Source organism: Lepidothrix coronata, unplaced genomic scaffold (genome assembly GCF_001604755.1).
Source record: "Lepidothrix coronata isolate B3197 unplaced genomic scaffold, Lepidothrix_coronata-1.0 Scaffold184, whole genome shotgun sequence".
NCBI lineage: Eukaryota > Metazoa > Chordata > Aves > Passeriformes > Pipridae > Lepidothrix > Lepidothrix coronata.
In genome coordinates, this window is record NW_016690364.1 from 1227037 (window position 1) to 1251435 (window position 24399).

At 40.0% G+C, this 24399-nt stretch overlaps 2 protein-coding genes across 6 annotated transcripts; one reads left to right on the forward strand and one right to left on the reverse strand.

Annotated features, from left to right (window-relative positions):
• Positions 1–2038: 2038 nt before the first annotated feature.
• RPL24 (ribosomal protein L24) lies at positions 2039–5525 on the reverse strand. The gene is made up of 6 exons (XM_017830850.1): positions 5473–5525; positions 5283–5358; positions 4343–4453; positions 3116–3252; positions 2741–2804; positions 2039–2166 (listed from the first exon to the last, which is right to left on the reverse strand). Exons 1-6 carry the CDS (start codon positions 5475–5477, stop codon positions 2086–2088), a joined length of 474 nt encoding a protein of 157 aa, XP_017686339.1. The 5' UTR covers positions 5478–5525; the 3' UTR covers positions 2039–2085.
• Positions 5526–5646: 121 nt separating this feature from the next.
• Positions 5647–22571, forward strand: CEP97 (centrosomal protein 97). 5 transcript variants are annotated; one of them, XR_001877406.1, is made up of 13 exons: positions 5647–5807; positions 8098–8240; positions 9161–9319; positions 9713–9814; positions 10281–10394; positions 11317–11483; positions 12717–12881; positions 13910–14040; positions 14560–15316; positions 16334–16409; positions 17134–17728; positions 19256–19331; positions 20891–22570. XR_001877406.1 is itself a non-coding variant. In XM_017830889.1 (12 exons), the coding sequence occupies exons 1-12, from the start codon at positions 5762–5764 to the stop codon at positions 19258–19260; spliced, it is 2460 nt and encodes an 819-aa protein (XP_017686378.1). In that variant the 5' UTR covers positions 5647–5761; the 3' UTR covers positions 19261–22570. The 5 variants fall into 5 exon arrangements, 2 of the variants coding, with proteins under 2 accessions (XP_017686378.1, XP_017686377.1); XM_017830889.1 differs by having other exon boundaries at positions 19256–22570; XR_001877404.1 differs by having other exon boundaries at positions 5648–5807; positions 17134–19331; positions 20891–22571.
• The last annotated feature ends 1828 nt before the right edge of the window (positions 22572–24399 follow it).

Consider the following 24399-nt stretch of genomic DNA (forward strand, 5'->3'; position numbering starts at 1 on the left):
GAAGATTCCGTTTATATATAAAAGGGAGGGTGTTTTGTGGTTTTTGTTTGTTTGGGTTTTTTTTTTAACGATGGTGGTGGTCGAATAATGGAACAGGTTGCCCTAAGAGGTTCTGGGACCTCTGTCCTTGGAGCTGTTCAAACCTCAGCTGGATACTCATCTCAGCAACCTGATGTAAAATAGACATGCTTTGAGGAAGGCGTTGGAGTAGCTGACCTTTGGAGATCCTTTTCAACCTATTTTTTGGGCCTATGACCAATTTAAGTATTCAATTTTTGGTGATAAATACGTGATAGAGGATCAATGACATTGCATTAGGAAAACACGATATTAATTCCCATGTTAATTCCCTGTATTACAACTATGTTGAGGTTAATGTCCTGCTCTGAACAGGCTGCTTCACTCACTTGAAGCATAGCTTGTGACAGGAGTAACCTGATGAGCTGTTACTCCACCAGATCATTTAGAACTCAGCCATAAACATCAAGGAAGAAGCATTTCAGGGCACCTCTGCAGTAACACCAGGCAGCCAAAGCCTGCAAACTTCAAAGAATTAACAAATAGTGTCTTATAAATTAGTCCTATGTGACAGTTTATATTAATGGTATTTCAAGCAGATTGTAAAAGCTCATCTTCTTTTTCAGCTTTTTAGCTGAAAACTTTCACAAGGGCACGGGGTACCAGGTGCTTTGTATGACACTTGACATGATCAGGATTTGTATCATCACCACTAGTATCAGTAATTTTCAGTGGTGTTTCCAGCCTTCAGTTTTAGATGACTAAAAATCCTTTCCAGATTCTGGCTCCTTCACTTTCAAGTATCTTAATCAGTTTAAAAGCCTTCAATCTCATTCTAAACATGAGCAGCTCCTACGCATTTTTTAATTACCAAAAAGCAGAATTGTTTGGAAGGTAATGGGGCAAATCCCATTAATGTAATCAAGCTGGGCCTTTTTTAAAAGGGTTGAAGACTTCACTCAGACCCATATCTATTTTATTAGGAAACTCAAAACAAAGCATAACTCAAAAATACAGCCTGTAACCCAGAGTGCCCATTACAGCCATTGTGGGTTTGAAGCCCTAAAGAACTGCAGGAAGCAGAACTGTAAGAACACAGCTGCTTCCTTGACCAGTTTAGTAGGATACCAAAGCAAGCCCTCAAAGCTAACAGGCATCAAGATGTGGCATCAGTAAATTGAGAAGTAGCTCATCCAGAAAATAGGTTTGTCTTCTGTTATGGTTCTGGTAGGTAAGTCAGAGGACTTTGCTTTGCCAGGGCTATTGGTGTCCAGCAAAACTGTGGCAAAGTTTGGGCATGTTGTCTGCACAGCACAATTACTAAGGCAGGCAGGTATTTCCCATGAGAAATTTCAATCCCTCTAGTGGTGGGAGGGTGAATTACTAAGGGGAACCCCATCTGCATTCTGGAAGTTAAATATGAACCTCATTAAACAGGCTTTAAGCAAGCATGTACTGTCAGCTGCATTTGAACACATTCAACCTTCACAGGCATCTTTTTCCTGACAACAGCTTCCAGTAATCCATCATTTTGTTACTTCCTGACCCATGAATTGCATGTGAACCTTTAAGAGCCACATAGTCCATGAAACGATTCAGTCCCTTTTTTCAACCTTTTCCTCCTTTGATTCTCTACATCTTGCTACATGCATTGCACAACACAGGAACTGCATTAACCTTTCTAGGTGTCTTACAAATGGCACTGCTTCACCCCCACTTCAGTTTGCATCTCTTGAGCTTAGAAACCTCTTTTTATGTCATTTGTCACAGATGCAAAATAAACTTATGTGCTGTGCTGTCCTCCAGCAAGAACTCCCTGCGAACACCAGCTCCACCTTCCCTGTCAATGAGCCAGTTGTTAACGACTTGGGAAAGGTACCAATACTGCAGATTGTCCAAAAAACAAGTGTTTTAGGGCAATAAGATGTTTTTCAGTCTGCAAAAAACAGACATAGTTATTTCACAGATTCATTCTCTTCAGTGTTATCTCACATAGTTGAGGAGAACATGGCACAAGTAATGAAAGTTAACAAGATGTTTATTCAGCATGACCAACAGCTTGGCAAATTAGCGCTTTCCACCAACACGGGGAGCAGAAACCTTGACAGGCTTCACAATCTTCTGCTTTGGTGCTGCCTTTGTAGGAGCCTAGAGAGAAATAGGTATGAACAAAGAGAAGCAATTTATCTGCAGTCCTGAAAGCATCCCTGTATATATTTTTGACACAAATTAGGCAATTTAAATCAGCTCAGATTAGAATTACAATCTCTCAGATGAGAATCATGTTAATAGATGTTTACACACATACCACCAAGCCTACAACATGTATCATGCCAGCATAGGGTATTAATTCATAAGTAATAATGAAATAGATGGTGGCACTCATCAATATATTGGTATTAAGTCCCTAGACAGTGAAAATGTTACATCCAACCAAGTTTTTTATCTATTAAGTATATCTAACATATAGCCAGAAAGTTGTTTTACTGTAATATTTATTTATTCTGTAAAAAAAAAAGTTAATTCTGTTCAGCTATTTGTGTATGTTTAACTTTACTAGAAGTCTGGTCAAGGTGTTTTCAGATCAAAAGCAAAAATATGCAAACGCTTCCTCAAAACAGAAATGGGCATTTCCAATTAAGTCCTGCAGCAGAATGTTGTGTGTTGTGTTACAACATGGTGTATTCCATTTCATGATTTCTTTTTGTCTACTATATCTCACCTTTGCAGCAGAAACAGCTGTTTTCTTGGTCGCCTGCTTAGCCTTCTTGGCTTCCTTTGCAGCTCTGTTAATTAACACAAAAAGAGGAACAGTTATCCGAGTCTGCCATTCACTGTTTCTTTGTCTCAGCACTGTAAGAGCTCCCTAAGGTCAGGAATAGGATGCATTATTGCAGATTTCTCCTCTGCATTCACTACCCTCTAGGGTGACTACAACAGAGACAGCAGGACTCTGTGGGACAAAAAAAATTATTTTCACTACGGGAGAGGGCAAAAAGAGACTCTTCTTTGCTGCTACAGTCTCTTGCCAAGATATTACACACAAATATACTGATTAAAAACAAACTAAAAATCCCACTGATCTTTGACTTCTCACCTAATAGCTTGTTCCCTCTGTGCTTTGCGTACTTCAGGCTTCTGGTTTCGTTTAGCCATAATCTCAGCCAGAGAGGCACCAGTGATGGCTCTCTGGAACTTGACAGCGCGGCGCGTGCGCTTCTTCTGTATCTCTTCCTACAATGGCACAAGATGAAGAAAATTAGCATCACAAGACATTAAATAAATGGCTAAAGACAATTACAGAAACAAGGTGCTATTGAGATTGAAGCTGTTATAAAACTGGGCACTGAAGTAGAATTTTATTCACTTTGGCGATTTCTTCTGTTGGTTGCTGCCCTGCCTCTGTGTGGCCCCTTCTCCAGCCACTTCCTGTTCTTTCTCAGTGTGTTACCAACAATCCTCGGATGGCTTCGTGGCTATCCAGGTCTCGGTGTTTGAGAACATGCATTAGCTCCCTTATCTTTGAGGCTTCTACAGCAAGGTCCCAAGAAAAAATATTTTGGAAGAACGTCAGAAGTTCAGCCTTCTGTAACTCACAGAAGGAAAAAAAGAGGGGGGATAAAGTCCATTTGATTCAATCTTCTGAAAGGAAGACACTCCACATCTCCTCAGGTGGGATCAAGTGCTAGGCAGCAGTGTAAGCCATCGATCACCAACTTCCCTTCTTCAAACAAACTGGTAAAAACACTGACTTTCAGCACTGATGTGAGCTCTCACTAAATGCTCTTCTGCTGTGCAAGTTTAAACGAGAGCACTGGAAATACCTCATGCTACATGCCTTAGTGATTTATCTTTTTCATGGGGTAACAACATAGGAAAAGCCTTCTGCTAAGCTACAGCCCAAGGTTTTCAAAGAGAGTACATGAGAAGTGCCATCCCTGCCCCCTAAACTCCCAAATCATCTATGCTGTCACCATTCAGGAAGTTTACAAGATCAAACTTTTAGACAGTCTGCATATTAAATAGCATTACTCACCTTCCCTAATCTTTTAAAACATGCCATTCCTACAACTGTTAAGATCTACTGAACCTACTGTGGCTCTGAGTGCTACAACCCAAATATAATGTTTTTGCTGAACTGGTTACCTTTAAACCACAAAGCAGTGTATCAACTCATGAAACTGCGATCACATTTTCACCCTTATTGGTCAGTTGTCATCCTGGTTATATGGGTCACACTTCTGCTGAACAGCAGTGTGCTCAATTGAGCTCTAACAGACCAGTGTCCACATCTTCTGGCAGCCTTTAGTTGGTATGTACTTACTGACTGTCCCTTCTTGTGTTTACGCCTGTACAGAACAGTCCAGTTGATCTGACGGGGGTTTCTCTTGGAAAGGAATGCAGACTCACATTTTGCATTCAAGAACTGAAAAACCTGTGAAGGCAAAGTGTTTTATGAATGACATTATCACAGTTTGCATGAAGTAAATCTCTGACTCGGTGTTTTCCAACAGTGATGCCTTTGTATTTCTTTAACACAGCTCTGACTATTAAAAATTTTAGAAGATAACATCATACTTTTCAAGTGTCTGTCCTCAAGTAACTATGTACTACTTCCTGTATGTGGGAGTGAGTCAAAACTTGGCCTAAGGAAGACAGGAGACCAATGCTCCACCCAATTCCTTCTTGCACAGATATACGAACCTGCTTGTCTAAAACAACAGGCAGAATAAACAGGCTAATTTATTATTAGCTGTACAATTCGATTTTAAGCATAGCCTAATTCCCAGGAGAGCACACGAGGATTCAACCAGTTTATTTCCTTAGCTGTCATTCTATACAGCAAGATGACTGCGTTATGATACCCAAAACCCAACCCCTCCTTTTGCAGGCCTGAAAAGACAGTCCTGTCTACATGTGACACGATGCCCTGAAAGAGCTCTCCTCCCTATTCCACCCTAACCATCTGTACCCAACTCATTTCCAAGACCAGCAGCAAACCCCAGCATTAGATGCAGGATGTCCAAGCAGAATACCTGCTGCTCTGAGACATGCTTTCCAAACCGCATCCTAAAACCCAGCCCCACGCCACAGCACCTGGACAGCGATGCTGCCCTCGCACCACTCAACACCCGCAACTCGGACAGGCCCCGAGCCACACCGGCGGCGTTCCCGGGCAACACCAATCGCACAGCCCGGCCTCTCCGCGGGCCCGCAGCCCTCCTCGCACCCGTCCGGCCCCGAGGGGCTCAGCTCGGCCTCACCTTGCCATCGGTGCGGGCGTAGCGGCGGCCGTGGCCCGGGTAGATCTTGTACCCGCTGAAGCTGCACAGCTCGACCCTGCGTGGGAGAGAAGAGTTAGGGGAGGGCGCGGGGGGCCGGGGGAGGCGGCCGGGGCCCCGCGGCGGCCTCCCCGCGGCGGATGGAGCCGGATGGGGCGGCGGAGGCTCTCACTTCATGATGGCGGCGGCGGCGGCGAAGGGCCGGAGGGGCGGGGAGCGCGCCGGGGGCGGTGTCGGGAGCGCGCGGGGCCCGACGGGAGCGGGAGGGAAGGGCCGGGAAGGGGCGTCCCGGCTGCACCGCGGGAGGGCGGGGGCTGGGCTGGCCGAGCGCTCACCCGGCCGGGCCGACCCATCCCGGCCGAGCGCGACACTCACCGCCCTGCCCGGGATAAAAGCCGCGGTGTCCCCGGGGCGGGGTGGATCGGCGCTCGGTTGCCTGGCGGCGCTGTCAGGCGCGGGGCATGGCGGCCGCTGCGGCCAAGGCAAGGGACGAGGCGGCCGGAGCGGGTAAGGGCAGCCCCGCTCGGGGGCCGGCGGGGCTGCGTTGTTGGGGTCTCCGCTGTGTGCCGCGGGTCCCGAAAGCCGCGGTGGCGCTCGGAGGGGCGCGGGGGCCTCGGCGGGGGGGGCCCGGGATCTCTCCCTCCTTCCGGGGCTGAGGGGCGGCTCGGCCGCTCCCCGGTTCCCCCCGCGCTGTGCCCGCTCCCCGGCGGGCTGGAGGCGGTCGGGGCAGGGGGGCGAGGAGAGCGGCGTGGGCACGGCTGCCCGCCCTGGGGAATGGGCCTGGCTCGGGGCAGGACAAGCGGCTGTCCATCGTGCTGGAGCATCCCGCAGCCTTGTAGGAGCTTTACAGGCCAGGATTTGAACGAAATAAGGCCCGTTTTCCCTACAGTGGAGGGCTGAGAGGTCTTGGGAAGACAGCCCCTCTTCTGAGGGTGCAGTTCCTTGCTTCCTGCCAAACGAGTAATAAGGATTTCTGGAACGTTTTCCTGGTTCCTGAAAGCCTATTAGGAAAATCTCGTTTCCGAAGTATTGTACCAATGAGTCTTTATAGTATGAAATCATATTGATTTCTTAAAGCTGTATATCATAGAATGCTTTGGGTTGGAAGGGGACCTTGAAGATCATCTCGTTCCATCCCCCCTACTGCGGACAGGGACACCTTCAACTACACCAGGTTGCTCAGAGCCCAATCCAGCCTTGCCTTGAACACTGCCAGGGATGGAGGAACTATATATGTAGTTCATGCTGTATACTGAATACCTGTGTTCTTGCTTAAGCAAGCAAAGTAGAGGACCCCAGCTTGTTGCAAGGAGGAGAAGGACAGACCGTTTTGAAACAGGAACCTGTGCTTCTCTGAATCTTGAGGGTGCTCACAAACAATAAAGAGGCAGCTACCCCCTTTAACACCTCTGGGAAACCCTCCCATTGTCTGGTATCATACATAAGTGATTATAGCAAGACTGACTGCAGGGATGTCTCGATCTATAGAGAAGCAGGTGGATGGTGACACCATAGAAATACAGTTTCTTGGCAAATGGATGTGTGTTGAGTAGCAAGTAGTCAGGTCGTGTTGTACCTGAGTGCTTTAAAGCTGTAACAACCACTTGTGAAGCCACACTGCAGGTGCCTCAGTTTGAAAGGGGCACCTCCTGTGTGAATAAAAGGACGCACGAATAAAAGATTTACTCTTGTAGTTCTGTACTGTGGGTCCAAGCATTTCTCCTAGGTCCTCAGGGGTCAGTTGTGAATTTTTGTAACAAACCCTGGGATAAATGGGCAGATACAAAGTTTCTGTGTTTAACTAAAGTGACCAGGGGGTTGCAGAGGTGACAACTTAAATGGAAGACATGCAGTACCTTCTCCCTGAACGTGCAAAGACAGGAGTGTGACTGTTTCTGGTGTTGCTGGCTCTGCATTACTGCTCTTCAGTTTGTCTCTACTCGTAGCATAACTAAACCCTAAAAGCCTGTAAACTGTAAGAATATTAATATGTATGGCATGTTGGGGTAAGAACACTATTTGAGACATGCTGCTGAAAAAGGCAGTGTTATTTTCTGAGCAGATAGGGAGAGAAGATCAAGCACTACGATGGTGTTTGTACATAAAATGCGCAGCAGAGGCTTAATGTGTGAAAATTATTATTATTGGGTGTCACTATGGGTACGCAGTCATTCGAGCTCCCCGTAGATGGCAAATGTTTGCCTTTTAACTTTATATAGCAACACTTTTTACATGGAGCATTTTAATTGTGTGTTCCATTATTAAGTGGTATGCTAGCCTGTTTACAATTTGTTCCTGCCCAATGCCACCAGTACTGTAGTATAGTTGTAAGAATGGATTCTTAGTTTAGATAGAATGCCTACACATACATGGTTAGTAGTCAAGCTGCTCAAAACTTGAAATCTCTGAAGAATTTAAAAATTTAGTCTCTTTTGAAATTTGAGGTTTTGAGGATGACACCTTTAAATTTAGCTACCAATTGCTTTATTTTTTTTTTTTGCTCTGCTTCTCATTTCAGAGGGTCTGTTACTGACTTTCCCAGAATTCTGACAGAATTCTTTACTGTGACAGGGTCTGGAAGGCATATCTTTGAGTAACTGGATCAGTTACTCTGAGGTGTTTGGACTGAAGTAATTTGCTTCAGTTTTACATGGAAAAGAAACTTAACCTGTATTTCCAAATTATCTGCATGCATTATAAAACAAATCGGTTTATCTTGCGTTGCTTTTTCAGTCCATGTTCTCATACATAAACTTTGTGGTGCCCTTTTTGTCTTTTTTCTCCTTTTTATTCTAAGGCTTAGTAGTCAACTGCTCAGGTCAAGGATTGCAAAAACTGTGTCCAGCCTTACCCTGTGATGCTGATACTCAGACTCTGATTCTGGACAAAAACCAGATAATTAAATTGGAACACTTGGAAAAATGCAGGAATCTGATGCAGGTCAGTATTACTTGACTTGATGTTGCTATGAAATAATGGTACTGTGATGTTAGCATCTTATGCTTTAAGGTTGTATTATGTAATCAAAGTAAACTAGCATTAAAAAAAAAAGATGGCTAAAATAGCTTTGTTTTTTTCAGTCTACAGTTGATTGTGGAGGAGGCTGTTTTGTGCATTACCTAGGCAACTAAAAATGAACTAAATAAATCCTAATGGGAGGGGGCATCGTAAGAACACTTAGAAAAGTCACTGATAACCCAAATTTTGATACCACTGAGCTTTTGGATACTTGTGCTTTGTAACATTAAAAATAACTTTATTATCACTGAAAGTACCTCCAGAGAAACTCAAAGCTGCCCAATAGTTTCTATAGACAAGCTAAATTGAGATGGGAGAGGTGGGGTTTGTTGCTACAACAAACCTTCACCAGAGTCAGCTTGGCAGTCATGTTACTGAAGTGTTTGTCTAATCAGGATCTATTCTTTAAACAGTTTGTGATCTACAGTCCTGTTAGCACAGGACTTTTTTGTTAATCATGTGAAACATATTTTGTCCTCTGCCATGTTGACAGTAAGTACAATTTTACACCAGGAATGGGGCAACAATTTGCACAGTGAATTGGCAATTCTGGATTTAAAATCTTATTTTCATATGACGCGATTCCTCATTCTTTCTCCTTTATTTAGGTGTTGCTAGGAGAATTTCCTCTTAAGTTTACAGAGTGAGTTGAAGACAACGCTCTTTGATCAGTAATTTATTTCCTGGCTCTTGCGGGTCGTTTGTGTTATTTATTTATTTGGAAATTAAATACGTAGATTGAAGAAGTTCCTGTTTGGAGTAGATTTTTAACTATTAAACATAAAAGCCTATTCTGTCTGTGTAGTTAAAACTCTTCCTTTTAACTGTGTGTCCATCTGCAGCTCTCTGTAGCCAACAACCGTTTGGTGCGAATGATGGGTGTAGCAAAACTGACCAAGCTCCGGGTGCTCAACTTGCCTCATAACAGCATTGGGTACGTGGAAGGGCTGAAGGATTTGGTGCACCTGGAATGGCTAAACTTGGCAGGAAATAACCTTAAGGTAAAGTATTTGTTCTTTTGCGTTTTTTTCCAGAATCTAGTCTTGTAAGCAAAGAAATCTGAATACATTTCTGGTTTTGAGTGGAACAAAAATGTTGATGTTTTGTGTTTACTGATTAATGAAATAGAAGAAGGCAGCTTTTGGACTACAGTTGGCTAGGACAAAATAAGAGGTTTGATATCAAAATATAACGAGAATAAGGAAACAGTCACGAAAATAGGAAAAAGAAGTATCAGCTTTAAAATGAAACTGTGTTAAAACATGGTTTTTATTTTGGGTTACTTATCCAGTTATTTTTTTAGCTTTCAAAATAATTTATAGTTATTGATACCTGGTTTTATTTAGTGACGAAAAGAGAGTTACTGTGAGTAATTGACTTTTTTATTTTTGTAGGTCATTGAACAAATCAATTCCTGTCTGTCTCTTCAGCATCTTGATCTATCAGACAATAACATAGCTCAATTAGGTGATCTCTCCAAGCTTACATCGCTGAAGGTAGATGTTATTTTATCTCTATTTTCATTACATTCTTTACATAAGGAAATTTCTGCCTTTAAAAACATTGATAATTCAAACTAGCTTTTAAAGCATTTTAATGAATTACTGTCATATCTAAAGGGAAGCATGTAAGAATTCTTTTCCTTGTTTCCAAGTTGCAGGAACCAAGGCAGTGATTTTGCTATAACTTTCTATAATGATTTTGATAAAGATATGATGGTGAGATCTTGTTCATAGCTCTTTGTTCTCTTAACTTCTGTCATGAATCAAGACAAAGCATACTGTTAACTCTTTTAGCATGAACACTGTAGATAAAAAGTGTTTCCAAATACATTTTTTGGTAACTGTGACGAGAAAACCTTAATTATAGTTCTTTTGCATGTTTTTTGCAGGTAATGCCTGAACAAGAAATATGGGGGGTTTGATCAAACATACATTTCATCACCATATTTTTATTTTATAGACTCTGTTGCTACATGGAAATATTATAACTTCACTTCGCACGGCCCCTGTCTGCCTGCCTCAGAGTTTGACTGTTTTTTCTTTGGCAGAAAATGAAATCAGAGACTTAAATGAGGTAAAATATAGAAGATACATCACCCTTCCATTAGGTAGACCAAAAGCAGGTAGTTGAACAATTTTTTTTGAGGTTGTAGCTGAGAGTGGGCTCTCTTCTTTAAAACAACCCATGCTGATGGAAGTAACTTTTAATAGTTTATATGCAGTAACTGTACTTGCATTAGCTGCACGAGCTAGGTGATACCTTTAAAATTCAACCTGGAAAGAAACTTTGCCTTTTCTCTTTTATATTTTTGTTATTCAAGGCTGTCAAAAGTATACTTTAGGACTAAATTCATAGCTTGTCATGACTGAAAGTTGAAAGCTGAGCTGATTAACTGCTGCAGAGAACTTCTGCAGCTACTGTGTTTAGAACAGAGAATTGCACTTGTTGCAACTGACCTATTTTTCAAGCACTGTATAAGATGAACAAATAATCTGCCTGTGACTTTTGTCTTTATTGCTTTGTTTGTTTGTTTGTTTTAATATAAGTAGCAGCCAAAACTTGGTTGGGAGTTCATGTTGGAAAGAAAATCTTGTTTTGGTAATACATTTCTCTTCAAAACAGAATAGTGTTTCTTCAGCTTTTTGGCTTGCCTTTTTTTGGTGTTTTTTTTTTTTGTGTCAAAATCCAACACCCGTTGTACTAAACTGGAATCATAGAAATACTAAACCTTTCCATACATAAAGCTCTATTCCCAGATTTTAAGAGAAGCTAATACTTTCCAAGGGCTAATAGTACTTACATAAGAATTAATGGGAAAATGACAGTAGTTGGTAGAAGGTCCTTTGTAGGTGTTGTGTTCAAAAAGAAAATGTGCTTTTTAATGTGTTTGTAATTCTGTTGTTTTGCATGAGATGTCTGGCTGCATCTAGGAAATGTGGTACATTCTGTGAGCATTTAGTGGGTTCAGATAACAAATGTGTCTTATTTTGTCAAGGTTTCTTTCCTGAGTTCTCTTCGTCAGTTGGAACAGCTGTCGATTATGAACAATCCTTGTGTGATGGCCACACCTTCTGTCCCTGGCTTTGACTACAGGCCATATATTGTCAGCTGGTGTCTGAACCTTAAAGTTCTTGATGGATATGTGATTTCTCAGAAGGAAAGGTGACATAATTATATTAAATCTCTAAAATTAATAAATAAAATTTGGCTAAGCTGAAATTGCATTCTTAAATAATGAAAAAAAAATTAAAAAGTGCTAATGATCTGAAATTGTGTTTGTGTTGCTAATGACCGTATGAGATACAGGCTGGTTAACATTGTTGCTTTTGCTAAACTTTTCATCTGTGACACTGGAATTATTATATAAGATCACAAGTTTGTTTATGTAGAAGTATAGCCAAGCTTTTGTTTTGTTATTCAACTCACAGTAGCACTTCTACAAAACTGGTAGCAATTTATCAATGGTCTGTTACCCTTTCCAAGCTTACAGCCTCTTTGTAGAATGTGACAATCAGCAGATATTAAAGCTGTAACTTGTGGGAAACTCAAATGTCCCCTTTTATAAAGGGTCTTATTTGTGTGTGCATTTCTACATTTGGCCTTTTTTTGGTATCAATTAGTTACACATTATTTTGCTCAAATCTCTTGTTAGTGTATCATTGTAGTCATTCATATCACTATGATATGACAAAGTTCTGCACATCAGAACAGTGCAAGCATAAGTATTACCCAGTATAAGCACATTCTAGTCCAGTACATCAATGTAGTCCAGGACATTAATGTCCTTCTTTTCCCATTACTAAAATGAAAAGCTGCCTTTTTTGTCAAAGGTAAACTAACTTTAGCTCTGTTTCACCATAATATGGTATAACTTTCCTGAAAAGTTGTCTGTTAGAATTTAAACTTCTTTTTTTGTCACTAATAGGGTTTTCTATATTAACTGTTATTATATGTATATGTATTATATTAAATATTCTCAGACTGAAGTGCATTTAATTTAAAAACAGATTTCAGTTATTGAATACTTCTGGCAAGATTTGCTCGCTGTGCCTGTTCTGTATGTTTGTGTGAATTCTTCTGTTTCTGTGAAAGCTTTGATGATAAATTCATTGACACAAATGTGTTTTCAGTGCTCAAAGACTACACACAGACAAAGCAGAGGCTGCACAGTTTTGGACAGGGGTTGTTTTTTTTTTTGGATGCTTATGTGAGGGAATACTTTATTCCTTGTTCTGGAAATGAAATTCCCAGTTCCCCTGGGCACTGCACATGTTCCAGGTTTTGGTTAGATTTGTAGATTAGCTCTTGGGTACCCCCTAGAGGAAGAGTAGTGAAGGGAGACTTAGTGGTTTTATGCCATTCGTTAATGGTGACTGTTTTCCCCCTTCCTAACAGTTTGAAAGCAGAATGGCTCTACAGTCAAGGTAAAGGAAGATCATATCGACCTGGGCAGCATGTTCAGCTCGTCCAGTATTTGGCCACTGTTTGTCCTCTCATATCTGCATACGGACTCCAGACTGAAGAGGATGCCAAACTGGAAAAAATACTGAGTAAGCAAAGGTGAGAACTTTCTGTTTCTTTCCTAGAGAGTGTAATTGAGAACATAATTCTAGGTCTTATTGCATGTTAGATATAGTGATTAGAAAGTTGAGCAACAATAGTCCTGTAGTAAGCAGGAGGGTGGTATCTCATCAAAAGGAACAGAAACTTGGGAGCATCTGGAAGGGGTAACTGTCAGTGCAGATTGGCCTCCAGGCAGAAATTATAGAAATGTGGCCATTTTGGAGGAGAAGGTGCAATAAAAGCATATTCACCTTGGAATCTCCAGCTAAGTGCTCTGACATTCACATGATGTTTCTGGGGAAAACTCAGGAAGTTGGCTTGCTAAATATAACTCTAAAAATCTAAAAAAACCTCAACAATCAAACCGAAAAAACCTCAGCAGAAAAAGCAGTCCCCCGAAATTCCCACCTGTGTATATATGCACACACATATCTGATTTATAGGGCAGTTTGATCTCTACCTCATGGTCTTCTAATTTAGCTGGGCTGAAACAACTTGTGTTTTCTCTGGGTTCATAAAGGATGATTTTAAGTTTGTGGCAATATTTGTTCATTTGTACTAGGATTTTGTCCCTTTAGTAAAGGGGACATCTATTCCTTGATTCAGTCACTTTCAAAAATAAAAGACACTCCCTCCATTCCTCAAACACCTATAGGCATAATGTATTCTACATCAGACACTTAAAATATCTGCATGCCTTCCTTGTATGTAGAAGTACTTAATGGTTTTTAGTCTACAGTCAGAATTGAGTGTTGGGTTTTTTCCTCTTCTTTTTCCCTTTTTTTTTTTTTTGATACATCTAATGAAAAAAAAGGGGCAGGAGGAAGGGGAGCAGGAACAGACTGTACCATCCCCTACTTTGTGAGTAGCCCTATTAATGTCTTGTAGATATAAGGATCTGCATAACTAACCTCTTGTTTAGAATGTTTTGATCACTTGTTTCCTTTGAAGTAATTGATATTTTCTTAGATGTTTTCCGTACTGAAAAAGTTTAAATACAAAATTTGTTGGAACTTTGTGCTTAGACTCCACCAGAGGCAGTTGATGCATCAAAACCAAAATGAGGGACCACCTACCTCTGCTCCCAGCAAAACAGTGCCAGTTGCTCATGAACAGAGCAGTCCAGCCCAACAACCACAGATGGTTCTTGAAAGTGGTAAGAAGCTAATCTACACCTGTGATCTAACCTGTGGAAATAGATATTTTTCTTTTCAACACAGATAACTTTGCAGAGAGAATTTCAGAACAAGACCATTTTATTATTTTATTCTATTGATTTTTTTGGAGACTTTTTCAACTGAAGTTATACTTTGTTGTCTAAAAACTGTTCCGTGCTTATTCATGTCTTGAAATGCTGGTAGGTTTGTTAGGTGAAAAACACAAGCCAATGCGCACAAAGTTATCACTTTGACTGTTCCATTTTATAAAAGTTGACTTCTCCAAGGGGATGCAGTTTGTGCAATTTACTGTATCCAGTATTTGCCAAGTTTGTGGATGTTACTTTGTTAAGGGGTTATTTTCCTTATACAGAAATAATGCTCACCTTTACTAGTATTTTAGATCATCTTACACACCTGGGTGCTAACTATCAAAACCAGATTGTGAATCCCTATGAACTGAATGAAGATGTTATTGAAATACTGTAACACTTGAATATGGCTTTCTGCCTATCTAGAACCTGTCATCCAGAAGAATTCTTGGGTTGGACCAAGTGCAAACAATGATCATTCCTATGCAGCAAAGAACACTTGTCCTCTTGAAAGAAGCTTTCACAAGGATCTATACCTTGAAGATGTACAGACAGATGAAGACAAACTAAACAGCAGCCTTTTGTCCTCAGAGTCTACTTTCGTGCCAGTTACTTCAGGATTGTCTCCAGTGTCTCCCGCTTTGGACCTGAAGCTACATGGAATCAGTTTGGGCCTAGAAGATGATGATGATACAGTGATTGAATGTGTGAGAGATGTTAATAGTAGAGAAACAACTAACAAGCAAGAAGCTTCATGTGTTACAAGAGAGCAGACAAACAGGGCAGTAGGAAGTGTGGAAATGCAAGAAAATGTCAAAGAGATTGTGGTGTTGCCTTCTCCTGACCCGGGAGCAGCTGGACTGGCTGCTAATATCGGCAGCTGCTCAGTGTCCTCTGAAGATCATGTTCTTCATAGTCACCCCAGCACCTTGTTAGGTGCTAAATCAGGAGTAAAAACTGTCTGCCCTGACCAGATGACAGGAGAAACTTCTGATTCATTAGCTGTTGTTAACCAAGGTGCAGCTGAACTGCAGAGGATGACCAAAGCAGCTACCAAGCTTCAAGCTTGCTGGAGAGGATTTTACACGAGGAACTACCATCCTCGAGCCAAGGAAGTGCGAAATGAAATTCGACTACACAGAATGCAGGAGCACATAATTTGCTTAACTCATGAAATAGAAAAGTAAGTTGAGGTCATGCTATGTATTTTCAAATCTGTATGAATATAACCATCACTCCAGGGTATTTCATAACAGGTGTAAATGGATCTTGATATAACTACTCACAGTAGAACCTCTCATCAGAAACATGAAATGGTGATTACATTTACAGGGTCACTTCCTGTAAGGTAAGCACAGTTATGCACATACTCTCAAAGTGCCTTCTATGAGTGGGTTGGGTTAGAACACATTTTTATACTCCTCTATTAGCAGGACTTGCATATTTCTGTGGATAACCCAAAATAGAAATTGTTGGACTTTTTTTTTTACTTGTCTTCTAGCAATTACAGAGTCTATAAATGAAGTGTCCATATTGAGTTGTTCCTCTGTTGCTGGTGAAAAGAAGAATTCCCTCTGCCTTGTATGATACAATTTTAAAATGTGACTGTTTTGTTCTGTCTTTATTTTTTGATCCTGTGAGTCCATGTTCGGATAAGACCATTATCAAAGTTCCTCAATTTGTAAGATAGAAATTCTGGATTTACTTATCAGCCTGGGACTGTCAGTCTGCCAGGCGCTTTTTCTTTACTATCACAAGTGATGTAAGTTCTGTGAATCAAGTTGAGTGCTCAGTGAACCTCTGGAAAATCCCAATGCTTACACATCGTACTGCGTCCAGGTATCAGCTGGGGAGAGCATAATTTGAAATGAAGTGTTATTGTAGAGGGGGACGATGATAGTTGTGCAGGAAAAAATAAGAGCTCAGGTTCAGTTTCCAAAAAGACACTTAAATTATTGGCAAGCCAACAAATGTGCTGCAGTAAAAGGAAGCAGAATCTAAATGTAACTAAAAAAGAAACTTGAAGTCAGCAGCTGGGTATTGATGGCAAGCCAGACTGCAGTAATTTCTTAATGTTAGGCTCTGTTTTATTTTTCAGGAGTGCTGTTATATAAGTAGACATTCTTATGTATTCTTGTTGCTCTGTTACCCAAATGTTGCTTATTTAAGATGCATAAATTTTGGCTGTGTGTTCTTGCAGACTAAGAAAAGAAAGAGAGGAAGACAAGATGCAAAGGCTTGTACAGGAGGAAGCTGTCAGATTTCTTTGGAACCAGGTAAATAGTTTTAGTCCTGTTGTTTTCCTGCTTATATATGAATTTGAAAGGCATTATTTCATACTGTAGCTCCTGAAGAGATAGTCAATATGGTTTACTTTTTCCACTGATGATTTGAGTGGCTTCATAGAATCAAATTGCCATGTTGTTTGCTATATTCTTATTCTGGGGGAAAATAACTTTCAGAAGGATTAGTGCAAAAACATTGGTTTTGTTACTAAAGGCTAAATTGTGGCCTGGTGTGAGAAGGAAGACAAAATGCAAGGGAAGCTAAATAAATGTAGCAGATCCGTGAAGAATGATGTGACTGCTAAATACCCAGGGCAAATGAAATGTCAAGCTGTGTTGCTTGTGAGCAACTCATTTCTGAAGTAGGAAAGTTATTAATACATCTTTTAATAAGCTATTCATCCAAAAATAAGACTCTTTTCTTAAGCTTTGATTATTGCATAATGGTTCCCCATCCTTTCTGTTTTTAAGAACAGATTCCTTTTTCTTCAGGTACTTGGACTGAGAGCTTGTGTACTCTGTCAGGGCTTCTAGGTTTAAAAGCCATGATTTATCAGTGGGAAGAACAAAATTTCCCTAAAGGTATATCAAGCCTTTTGTATGTCTCTTATCTTAGGTTTTATACTAGTGCTTGGTTGCCGAATGCAAGAAATACTCTAGAAGTCAAAATACTTTTAGTTGCACTTCATAATGAATTTATCTCTATGTTTTACAGGTTAAATCCCTTCAACAATGGCAGCTTTCAGTGATGCAAAATTTAGGTGCTACTGGGACCCCTTCAGCCAGTATTTTATGCTCATCCAAACCATCTATTCAGTCATCCACACTTGAGCAAGAAGCCCCACCAAATGTTAATTCTGCTTTGTTAGTTTCAGCTAGTGATGATCTTCAGGAAAAGTCTTTGTTGCAATTCCCAGATTCTGGTTTTCATTCTTCTGCAGCTGATCAGACTCACGCCAGTGATCTGTGTAGCTCTGAAAAGAGCTTAGCTGAAGGAACAGAGAGCTCTCTTTCAATGGAAACTGTCAAACAGTGTGGCACTTCTGTTTCAGCATATTCCTCAGATGTAGAGGATGGCCATGGGGAATGTGGGCAAAGTAAAGAGAGCTCTGGTAATGAGCAGGATAACGGACTAATAAAACAGTATTTGAAATCTGTTCAGCAGCTGGAAGAGGCTGATGAAGTGACAGATTGCAATGAGGAAATGGAGGGCAGCTGTCCACAAATCGCTGTTTCAGCAGAAAGCCAAGATTCTTCATCGGACACTGTCTCTCTAGATCTCCCTCAAGATACATCTTCCCCTATCCAAGGTGAAATCAGTCAGACACCAGAAAGCTACAAACTGGATTCAGAAATGGTAGAAGGGAAGCAAACAGACTGTGATTCTTCATTTCAGATGCTGCATGTTGGAATAGCTGTATAATAGGTTCAGTTCCACAAAGGATGAGGGATTCCATTTCACTTTCCTTTCTTTTTCTCTTTTATACAAAACTTATTTTTCATGTGTGCTGTTTTAGATTTTGACACGTTACCAATTTATGTTGTACTTACTATTTTATTTATGTTGCTGAGGGCTGACACTAACTATAGTACCCTGAAATCAGCAAAGTTCTCAGTGACAATCATTATGCACTTTATTTTCCAACATAAAACTGCTATCCTAATAACTGGCTTCCATTAAATTAATCTGAAGATTAAGGTTGTGAGTGGCAGTGGTAGTGTTTGCTGTAAATTCACTTGAGTGAATGTGTCAGTAAGTATTGGATTTTTTTTTTCTACAAAGAAAGATTAAGTTCTTCTTTTGCAAAGAGAAGGAAACAATATGGGAAGAAATGGAATTGATACAGGCAGTGCATCCTGTCATAGGCAGGATACAGTCTGATGAGAAAGGTGAAAGAAGTTGCTTTTCAGAGCTTTTGACTTTAACAAAAGTTTGGTCAGTGTATAAAAGATGCATTCCAGAAAACCAGTGTCCAAGTCAGTGACCTTTTTGGAAATAACTTGAAGCTACTGGCTAGGAATTAGGTCATTTACATATGCACTGAAACAGGGACTTACAGGAGAGACCTTAGGGAGCTTCAAATAAGCTTTGGCCTTTGCTTGCCCTGGGGTTGAATTTCCCTGATTTCTCAGGTAAGACTCAAAGTGGAACCAGCAGCAGCCAGGACTAAATAAGAATTTCAAAAGGGCATATGATTTGGGAACATCATTTCCAAGGCTGCACTGCTGGGTTACAGCAGCAGACTTGATGGCATGTTTTGCTCCACAAAGATGCTGATGTCACTGTGGGATTTGGATCTGCATGCCTTTCAAGACAGTGCATTTGATGGATCACAACTACTCCTATCTACAGGTATAACTATTAAAAGCAAATGCCATGACTTAAAATTATTTTTTCATATTTCTGTTGGGTTTTTGCTTGTTTCTTTCCCCCTGTATGTCCAGTATTTGACACTTTAACTAGGTGTGGATAAAAAGTTGTATTCATTCTCTGTTAGCAAATATGCTGAGATACCTAGGCTATGCTTTCCACTTAAACACTGGGCAAACAACAGGGCTTGTATCTTGCCTAGCCATTGCTGTGTTGGGCTTTTTAATGGAAAAGGATCAGGTATCTTGGTATACAGCAAAAGTGGCAAGGGAAATCTGTTTTTGCCATGTTGTTTGTGGTGGACACTAGTGAAATAAAAATTGATATTGTGAGTTACAGGGATCAGTTCAGTTTGCTAATGCTGTGGTTCTCAGTGTTTACTGGAAGGTCAGTGTTTCAGTAGTTTGCTAATGTTTACTTCTCAGCTATAAAGACACATGCTTATTGTAATTCTCTAAATCCACAGGTTAACTTCTGGTGCTATGGTGTCATTAAAATCAACTAGTGCTGTTTTAAAGTGACTCTTATGGCCACACTACCAGGTAAAATAATTTAGTTTTTGTAAAGCTTTGGTTGCTTGTCTACTTCAGGTTCTGAGCTGAAATTTACCACTACTCAGGAGTTTGGTATGAGGCCAGTATCTGCTTGAGACCTTAAAATAGCCTTTATGTAGAACATAAATGGTGTATTGGACTTGTACCAGCCATCTGCCCTGTGGTGAAGTTCACCTTGGAAGACTAAAGCTTGCCTCTGTGTACAGAGTAGCCATCATCTCTTTTTCCCTATCCCAGAAAAAGTTCTAGGACACTAACTTCTCAAAAGAGCTATCACTGCAGTCGGGCTGACATTTGATTGTGCCTTCCATACATGGTAACATTTAAGAAAAAACCCCAAACAACTGAGGTGGTTGGTTCTTAATGGGCTCACTCTCTCGCTGAATCTAGTTACAGCACATTTGTAGCATAACCATATTCATAATTAGAGCACAATTGTGCTTGGGTATCTAAAGTGGTATGGGTGCATTAATGTATCACAACATCTAATAATTGTGCAAAGAAGTGTGTAGTCCACACGATCATACCCTTGCCATCTGAAAGTTTTGAACTTGGCTTTAAATCTGTCATGCTTGGGGATCTGCAGTTCATAGGACTTGGCTCTTTGACTGTCAACATGTTACATAGAAAGAAATTTCATGTAAACCTTTAAAGGGATGTTCTTTGGGTTTTGAGAGATAAGCTATTTCAGTCTGTGAAACAGTTGTTGGACCTTACACTCAAGAGGCAGTGGTTAGGTGTAATCTCTTCCGTGGCAGAATGCTTTATTTGCATTCACAGGACCTGGGAGAAACTAGACCACTTGCTGGATAAAAATGTTTCACTTACTGAAGACACTGAGGGAGCACAGATATTTTGCTATTTTGTATTGTCACTTTGGCTGCAGAGTCAAAAAGAGGAGAGACAACTTGAATTTTGGAGGTGTCAAAGGGGGAAGACTTGGTGAAAGTTAATTTTTCATGGAAGCCCTAGATGTTTATTGACATTTCCTTTGTTACTAGGACTTGAGAATGCAAACACAAACGCAGCATTTCAACTAATGCCTGGGTCAGCTGTTGTCCTTATTAACTTGTAACCTGTATATCCAAAGGTGGTTTTATGAAGGTACAGCGAAGCATGTACCGACATATGATCAGCTTTATCTTTTTGAGGGAAACTGTGAAATACAAAACGTTTTTTTTCTGATGTTTTGAAAAGTATCTTGCATGTGTAGAAGATGAGTTGCCTAAATATAGAGAAATCAAAGAATGGTGAAGTTTTGGATTAGTTTTTATAGGGTAAAATGTTATTAGTTTGTATATATAGAAAAGATTTTCATCCTGACCATTCAAATGCATACAGGAAAAGATGTAATGAGGGAGGGATACAGTGGAAAAATAAGGAATAAAGCTGGATGTATACTTAAAAATGGCTTCTTTCAGTCCTGTTTTGAGCTCTCAAAGAATCATGATTTGGAAATATCATAGTTAAAATGGCTTAACATTGACTCACCTTTGTCTAGATACGTTTTCTTAATCTAGGTATGTAATATCCTTTTATCTGGATAGGGATGCACAGCTCCCTTTGGAGATGATGGAAATTTCATAAAGGAATTGGAAGGCCTAAAATATGAAAACCTATGTCTGAAAATTTCCTGTGTTAATGTTGTATTCTTTCAACATTTTCCTTTGAAAAGGCTTCATATTCAACAGAAGAATGTACTTTGTACAATAAAAGTTTGTCCCTTGTGTTTTGTGCTGCGCTGATACTCCAGTTGTAATGGGAGAGGTAACTAATGGTTATTTGTCAGGCAATGTTGTCAGCTCTGCCATGAGTACAGTTTAAATGCTTCTTTTATTTGCTTCAGAAAAATCAGCTAAATATAGCTCAGACTACTTAAACTCCACCACACAGATAGTTTTGCCCCAAATGAGATAGCTGGCCCATGCAAGCCTATTTTCAGCTAGTCTGTGTCAGAAATTAGTCTTTTGTCTGTTTCTCTGAAGGTAGGGACAAGTGGTTTTATACCATAAGGCAAGAAGGCATTAAGACTGCAAATTTTATTTTGCTGCTTCTAAACCACAAATATCCTTCAGCAAATACTTGAGAAAGTCCTTGTAAAACTAAACTGCAGAAGCCTAACAATTGTTGATAGTTAAGTTTCTTAAACAACCATAGATTCTAGTATTTGCATGCAGCAGTTTAAATAATACACTTAGCAGCCAGTCTGTATATAAAAAAGTTGGTTTTTTTTCTGAATAATGTTTGTATTTGAGCTTGCAAATTGTTCTTGTTTTTTATGAATTTGTATATATTGTCTGAAGAATTCCAGTCTTAATTTCTACTTGTAGCAGGTCATTTGATGAACAAAAATGGAATATGCATTCCTTTGAGACTACCTGGGTAATTTTTACTGGACTTGATGTTCTATTGTGTCTCACACAGATTTGCTTTTTCCTGTGAGGATAGAATTGTAGCATCGAGTGGAGACTGACTGAATGACAATAAAATGTAAAAACTGGTCAGTTCCTCTGATAGTGGAAAAGACACTTTTTTTTTCCCCCCTGTTGTATTAACTTTCCCCCCCTTTGAGGACTGTGCCACCTGAATAAGTATGCATCAAGTATTCATGAAGTCTTTCAAAGTATCTTTTTTTCATAGTTACACTTTTTCCCCCCAGATTGATTTTTCTAGGACTAAGTTACTGAGAAACACTTGCTTTCTATATGCCTGCTGAAAAGCTGGGACTTTCTGTCTGTTTTTAATTGTTTTCTTTATGTCAGTAATGGGAAAAGCACATGATCCTTTTCTTGCAAAAACATAGAACAGTATTTATCAGGAAAGGTGCTTTATCTCTTGGAAAGTGCCACACCAAATTTTACTGTATAAGAGCTCTCAGTAAGAATCTTCTTTTTTGGTTTCATTACATTTATAAATATATGGGCTAAATTCACTTGTAGCATAATTCTACTGAACTAAATTTTGTTGAGTCTTTGACAGTAGTATTCTACCTCTAAACTAAAATTTGAGAAGAAAAGAACAATTGGGCATTGATTTGTCTTTCTACTTCTTGCTGTTTTGTGTGAAGAATGGCAGGGTGGTTAAATTGGTACCGTTCATATATTTTCTATAAGTGTTTACATTTCTGGATTTATTGTTTCTTAAGTATTTTGTTTGTATCTCTGAGTTTTGAATTTTAAATAAATGATTTGTACATTTATTGAAAATGTTAAGGTGTACGTGTACTTGATCTTGACTCTTACGGCTTGTAGTCATCTCTTTACGATTGGAGGGCTCTTTTAGAGATGAGATGGGAAGTTTGGTAACAGAAACATTTGATAACAAGGTAAGCATTAGCATTCTTTACTTGGTACAGCCGAGGCATTCCACGGCCACTGTTTCATTCCATGGCTGCTTTGACTGCTGAAGACAGTAAGAGTGTAGTAGGGTACCTGAAATGTGTTCGCCAACCTCACTGAAATTGTTCTTCATGATTTGCAGTCCTTTGTTTCTACTGCTGGCCCTCTCTTTTGTGTTCTTAATTCCCTGCTGTGTTTAAATGAAAAGATGTGGCAGTGTTCTGTATAGTTTTCTAGAAAGAGAATTAGGACTAAGGGCTTATCAAGAGAAACACAGTTGCAAAGAGTGTTGATCCCCCTCCTACTCCTTTGGTTTCATCAGATACCTGCTCTGTTCTTAAGCAAATGAAGATTAATTAAACATCTTTAAAGTTTTAACAAACAAACAGTCGAGGAGCTCAGACATATATGAAAGTCATGTTTTACTGCAACACAGTCCTCCCAAAAGTAAAAAAAAAACCAAACAAACAAACAAAAAAAAAAACAAAAAACAAAAACAAACAAACAATGAAAAACCCCCAAACCAACAAAGATAACTTTGGGTTTTTTTAACTCATTTCACATGTGGATGTTAGTGGGCATTTTTAAACTCTTTACTGTGTGTTCCTACTTCATTACACCAAGAAAAATAGCTGAGATTTTTTAAGTGAGACTCTTCTTGCTCTTTGGTGAAGGTATTTACTGTGAGGGTGGTGAGGTGGTGGCACAGGTTGCCCAGAGAAGTTGTGGATGCCCCATCCCTGGAAGTGTTCAAGGCCAGGCTGGATGGGGCTTTGAGCAACCTGGTCTAGTGTTCTGCCATGGGCAGGAGTGTCCCTGCCCACAGCAGGAGTGTTGGAACTAGGTGATCTTTAAGGTCTCTTCCAACTCAAACCATCCTAGATTCTATTTAAAAGACAGAAAGAGGCATAGCTAAAGTAACTTCAGGTCTGAAAAGAGAAGAGCGATGCTGTTTTCTCCTGGAGTAAAGACCTTAAAGCTGTACTACTAAGTTTAAATGCTGTGTATTGTAGGGATAGTAACCATAACACCACAGGAGCTCAGGTTGAAGGTCCTCTTGTTCCTGTTTTTGATTCACATTTGTAATAAGATCAAAAATTAAAATCTTTAGATTTGGAAAATAAAGTGATATCTAATGGATGGACCCATTTTTTTTTTCAAAAGGAAATAGTTAATTTTAATTTTATAGGCTGAAATCCTTATATGTGCTAGGAACTGAGTCCCCTCCCAACTTCTTGTGCACTCCCCGCCTACTTGCTGGTGGGGTGGTGTGAGAAGCAAAAAAGCCCTTGGTTCTATGTAAGCTCTGCTCAGCAGTAGCCAAAATATCTCTATTGAGAAGGGGGGAAAAAATCAATACCAAGTATTTTTCAAAATACTGTCTTAAACTGTTTTGCTTACACAGCCAGATGACTTTCAATTCTTGACCCACAGTGTATAGTACTAATAAAAGCTTGTGCCTGTGGAGATTTTGCTTTCTCTCTCTGCCATGTAACCACCATTGCAAGATGCAGAAAGGAAGAGAAAAACAGAAGATAACTTACTTAAAATAGCTGTGGTTGATGGGGGTGGGGGCAGAAGACAAGAGTTATATTTATAATGGCTAAAGTGTTTTGTTCACAGGAATATTTCAGCTGCTCTGTCTCTCTTCCAGGTTTTAAGTGAGCCCCATATTCCTTAGTAAAAATAAGACTTAGCCCTTACCCTGTAGTGCAAAT